This window comes from Parus major, chromosome 7 (assembly GCF_001522545.3).
Source record: "Parus major isolate Abel chromosome 7, Parus_major1.1, whole genome shotgun sequence".
Classification (NCBI taxonomy): domain Eukaryota; kingdom Metazoa; phylum Chordata; class Aves; order Passeriformes; family Paridae; genus Parus; species Parus major.
This window is the reverse complement of record NC_031776.1, coordinates 17,571,120-17,576,850: the sequence shown is the minus strand read 5'-3', so window position 1 is coordinate 17,576,850 and position 5,731 is coordinate 17,571,120. Positions and strand designations below refer to the sequence as shown.

Below are 5,731 nucleotides of genomic sequence, written 5' to 3'. Positions count from 1 at the left end.
CTCAGTTCTCTTTTGACAATTTACTTACTTATCCCACAGGTTATCACTGTGTGTGTACACATGAATGTATGTAAGGACACAAAGATCATAACATATGTGTGAGAATATGAGAAAGCATTACTTGTATTACTTCTATATTTTTGAATGCATCCAGGTGGGTTTTGAATATCTCTGGAGAGGACGACTCCAGCCCTTCCCTGGGCAGCCTGCTCCAATGCTCTGCACCTCACCATAAAGCTCTTCCTTATGTTGAGATGAAACTTGTGTTTTAGTTATGGCCATTGCTCCTCATCCTGTCACTTGGCATCACTAAAAAAGGTCAGGCACCATCCGCTTAGCACCTGCCTTAGTATTCCTTTGCATTAATTATTTCTTATAGGGTAGTTCCTATTTTATTCATAAAAATACAAGGTGAGGTGAGGGTGGTGGTGCTTGCTTGCTTGCTTGCTTGGGTTTTGTTTATTCTTTAATGGCAAGAAATGATGAGGTAGCTCCAGCACCCATTGAATAGTACGGTTGCAACTCATGCGAGACGGAGTCCCGCTTTCTGTCTCACTGCCATGGTTCCCGCTGGCGGAAGGCGCAGTTACCAATCCTGCTATGGATATTGTGCAGCCGAGCAGGATGGGGCCGTACAGAAGGGCAGTTAGCAGCAGCTCCGGGCACCAGGGAGCCGCGGCAGGCCGGCCTGGCGGGCGCGCTGCGCTGTGGGCTGCCCGGGCAGGGCGGATCCCTCACGCCGGCCGAGGGCGGGAGGGGGGCGCTCCCGGCCCGCGGCCACACGCGGCCACGTGACCGCCTCACATGGGCAGCATGGCGGCGCCCAGAGCCGCCCGCGCGCTGCGGAGCGGAGGTGAGTGCGCGCCGCCGCCGCCGCTGGGGTGAGGCGCGGGCCCGGCCGCCGCTCTGCCCTTCCCGCCGGCCGCCGCCGCGCCGCTGCTCAGTCGGGGCTCGCTTTGAAATCGAGGAGCGAAAGGTCCCGCCGCGCCTGCCGAGGGCTGCGAGAGAGAGCTCCGCCGGCCGGGGCGCGCTGAGGCGTCCGGGCGGGGGGCGGCGTGTGGCGGCGGGGCCTCGCAGCAGCGGCAGCTGCTGTCAAGTCTGGGCTTCTACTAAGTCGTGTTCCCCCGGCGCTGTGCTCGGCCTGGGGCCGGCACACGGCAGCTCCCGCCGTCCCGGGGACCCTGCGGTGCGGAAAGGCTGTGGGAATGTTTTGCTCTAGTTTTGCTGTGGTGGTTTTTGCTGCTGAAGTAATCTGACATAAGTATACGGGTTTCTTCTGCCAGCCCGTTCAACTGCAGGACTTCTTACCTGCTGGCACGCCCGTCTGTATAATGGCTTTTCAGGGCCTGTTGTTCCCCGAGCCCTGGGGTTCTCTGAAGAGCACATTTTCTACCGCATAACCTTTCACAAGTTAAAGTTGTGTGCCCATGTCCTACATCCTTCTTCAGCCCCATGCGCACCTAAAAACCCAGTGTCTGTCGTCCAGTTAAAAGAACCTAGCAAATTAAATTTGTTAAGCCTTCCTGCCTTCCGCTGAGGCATCAAACCTTGATCCAGAGATCTTGGAAATTGGTATACTGATTAAATGATTTCACTACATATCAGAAGGACTTAGGCTCGCCTAAAAAAACCCTTTATTAAAAAAGATACTAGGAAATTAAAAACTACTTTCCAGTAATCATATAGGGAATTTATTTGAATGGTCTCTGCCCTGCTAATGTCAGAATTCAAACTTTCAACCCAAGGAAAAGGCACACAACTTTTTAGGGTATGAGTTTTCACAAACCTTTGTGAAATTCTCTATGCTCAAATGCTGCATTTCAGAGTGGACTAGCAGTGGGTTGAACTGCATTTTAACTGTCACCTTTTCTTGAAGAGTATTCAAAAAAATTTTTACAGGTAATGCATAGGAGTATGAGTTGAATTTATTATTTTGTAAAAGAAAACCAGGAAACACCCAGAACACAGACACATCATAGTCACTGTCGCAGTTTGCAGTTAGAAATAGTATGGATTGTGTGGTGATTCACTGGCTTATAAATGGTCTGATTAGATATCACAGTTTCAGATATTATCATAATTGAATCTGTGCTACTTTATTGGTAATAAAGTAGAAGACATGAAAGAACTGCATCTATATCTACAATTGTATCTTAGATGATTTAAAGCATAGTAATCTCTTACAGATATATTTATTTAATACAGGTAAATTTTTGTAGAGTAGAAGCCCCTAATTTCTTATAATGAAATTTCAGGTTTTAGAGCCACAGGCGAAAAATTACTGAGAAGACACTCATAAAATGAGTTACTTTTGTTTTCAATGCTGATATAACTGGTTCCAGATCTTGCTTCACTAACAATGAATATGAATTCTGTGACAGTCTGTGTGACTTACTGAGGGACAGGTTTTTAAAGTCAATTCAGAATAGACTGACAGGGTGTGATACATCATCCCTTGCATATGTAGTTTGTGTTCCTAGACTGGCTGTTTGCTTGGTAAGGGGCTGAGCTGCCTCTTCAGCCCCTTGTGGAACTGGGAATTTATCCATAGACTCCTCAGTGGGGAACCTGAAAACTGCACGTGACTATAGCTATCTCCAGCACGTGAGATGTGAGATGCTTCTTCTTCTGTGACTACAGAGCCTTTCAGAGATGTTTGTTTTCAAAATTTTTCTGAGAATGTTACTCTTTCCCCTCTGTTAGTAAAATGAGGAGGAGATACATAAATGTGGTTTTAAACCTTTTTTATTTTTTATAAAAACAGAGGGACATAGCTGGAGTTGATTCTGTTGCAGTACAGCTTCAAACCCTCACACTTTCAAGTTTGCCCAGAAGTGCCAAGTCTCTTTAGAAATGAGTTGGGGTTTGGTTTGGTTTTCTTTTTTTTTTGTTTTCTTTTTTGGGCCATAGGTCACAAGTTTGGTTCACAAGCCTTGACAGTAATGCATGGTTGAGTATCTTCTATACTTCTTGGTTAGGTTAGCCAAAACTGTGTATACTAAAGGAATAATAAACTCTTCTCCAGCAGGGTATTTATATGAAAATCATCAAACTATCCTGATGAGCTACACAAGTTAGAAACATTAGTTGGACTAATAAAGAATGTATAGCAAGTGACTGAGGCAATGTGATCTGGTTTACATACTCTAGGTCTAGTGCAGACATGTAATTTTATATAGTTTTTCTTTCTGGTAAGACATGTCATCTTTGACATTTAGGATGGTAAAAGGTAATCAACTTTTAAATTGCCATTTTATGTTGGACTCTGTTACTGTACAGAAGTGTGCTATGGGGTCTGCATCTGGGAAGTGATTAAATAAATAAAGTACCTGCTTTACTGAATCTTTTATTGAGCAGTGTTTCTGATACAGTTCATTTCTTGCATTTTTTAATCTGCAGACCTTGGTGATGCTCATGGTTTTATAAAATTCAAACTTTCTAGTATTTCTAAGAGGAAGTGAAAGGGCTCAGATTATTTTCTTTATTTTTTTCCTGAAATCAAAGTATTCATTTCAGATTTTTTTTTTGCTGCCATATGCTACTGAATCAGTCTGTCTCCATCTTTCTGATGGTGCATTTTGAAACAGGAGTTATATTTCTTATTAAGAAATGTTATAGCTTGCTCTTTGGTGAGCATATTTAACCACAAATTTCAGCATATTAGATACCATTCTCATGTTAAGAATGAATCATAAAAATCTTCTTAGCACTATTAATATTCAAGTGGTAGAAGTAGCTCTTTGTCTGTATTTTTCTTACTGTTAAAAAGAAATTCAGAAATGTACAACTCAAACAATTAATCTTTACCTATAGTAATTTCCAGTACTTTTTAAAAAAATTAACCATAGAATATACAGATAGCAATTTTGGAGAGACTTGACTGTTTCCTGGTATTCCAGACTTAAAATTAAATACATCCTGTAATTCTGATTTTTTTTATTTTTCATTTTTTTAATGAGAAGAAGAGATTTAAAACTTGTGCAAGAGAGTTTTCAAAATCAAATGTGCTTGGCTGCGCTGTGCAATATATGAGTTGGGCAATTAGCTGGAAAAAAATATTAATTCACATATTCCATTAATTTGTAGACAGACTCATGTCTCCAGAATTTAATATTAGCATTATGAGCTGCAAGTGAGGCATGGTAGAAGTTCAAACCGTTTGATTGTAGTATACTTTCAACGTTTTTTAAATGATCCTAAGATAGTTTCATCTCTGTCTCGAAAATAATCAGGCAGGCGAGGAATTATTCCCATTTCAACTGTGCAGCAACTCTAGGGAAGACATGCACTTTCATGGTTTGAGGCACGAGAGAAAAATATTCCCCTTTCAATAAAGTGTTTAATTGTTCTCTTCTTTCAGTTGAGAGGTAATGTATTGTTGGCAGCACACTGTGTCTTTTTTTCTTACAAGATCTATCACTTCAAGCTGTGGGTGGATGTGTAGGGTGTGGTTTCTCTGTGAACTTAGGTTTCTTAGCATTAGCTAAGATTTCCTTTTAATGAAGGAAAGTCATTAGCAGATGTCCTGGACAGCTGCTGAAAACCAACATTTTCTGCTGCATCTACAGCTTTAGTGACCCACACCTACTCTTGTAGCCATTCATTTCAGACTAAGTATTTTCTCCTTTGGAGGAAGGTGCCCATTGCCCTGGCACCAGAGCGTCACCATTGTGGTTACAGCTAAAACCCACATAGAGACAATGTTAATGACAAGTTCCTGAAAAGTACTTGGTTTCAGCTTTTTGTGAATGTTTGCTCTGCATGCCTAATATCTGGGGTGTCCAGATCCCAGTAGTGTCCTGTATCTTGCCAGTGTTTAGTGTGTGATTAAATGTATTAGACAGATATATTTTCATATACCAGAAGTTAAGGAAAGTAAGCCCAGCCATAATCCTTCAGGAAAAATTGACCTAGTTTGGAAATGTATTTTGCATGTATCACTTCTCATTTTGCAGAATTTTCCTTAAAGCTCACCTGGAGCTTTTTCTAAGAGGAAAAGTGCTGCTTCCTCTTTCCATTCCTATGCAGAGCTCTGAGACTTTTCCACCATCTGCAGAAGCTCGCTGTCCTGGGTGGTGATTCCATGAAGGGCCATTGTCAAGCTTTGTGCATAGGCTACTGACCCTGAAGGAAAATATCAGAAAGCTCTGGGAATGACTCAAGCAAGAAAGTGGGATGCTCCATCGTAGGGAGCTGTCTTGCTGCTGTGCTTCCAAAGCAGATTTTAGAGTGCTGTCTCTGTCTTCACAATTGGTCATGGGGATATCTGAGCAAGGACTGTTTGCATGCACAACTTTTACACTGCCTGCCAGATTCTGTTGTCTGGCATTTCCTTACCTGGCTGCAGATGTGGAAGCAAAGTACATTATATCAACATAATACCATGTAATAGGGTGGAAAGTCTGAAATGTAAAGTCATGTCTGTGATTTTAATTCAATATACTCAGTTCAGTGCTGCCTCTGGACAGCACAGAAGGCAAACTTTGTCTCTTCTTAACGGTGTTGCTTCAGTCTTCAACTCTTCAGGCTCACAAGTGCAGTGTTAACCAACACACACAAATCTTAGTGTTGCTCTGCCAAGAGCCAAATAACTGATTTAACCTCCTCTTTACTCATACAGCAAATCAGTGAAATAAAGAATACCACTTCACAATCTTTAGAGATTAAATTAAAGGGAACAAAAATACAGACTTGTAAAATCTGTACTGGAAGATGATTGATAGCTGAGGCT

The 5,731-nt window shown here is 42.1% G+C and overlaps 1 protein-coding gene across 4 annotated transcripts in view; it reads left to right on the top strand.

Annotated features, from left to right (window-relative positions):
• Positions 1 to 788: 788 nt before the first annotated feature.
• The window catches only part of METAP1D (methionyl aminopeptidase type 1D, mitochondrial), a 44,577-nt gene continuing 39,634 nt past the window's right edge, over positions 789 to 5,731 (top strand). For all 4 annotated transcript variants that reach the window (XM_015635231.2, XM_015635230.2, XM_015635229.2 and 1 more), the window contains exon 1: positions 789 to 853. Coding sequence is in view for 1 of the 4 variants with exons in the window: in XM_015635230.2 (XP_015490716.1) it covers positions 805 to 853 (49 nt within the window). In the remaining 3 variants the exon portion in view is untranslated. The remainder of the gene's footprint in view (positions 854 to 5,731) is intronic.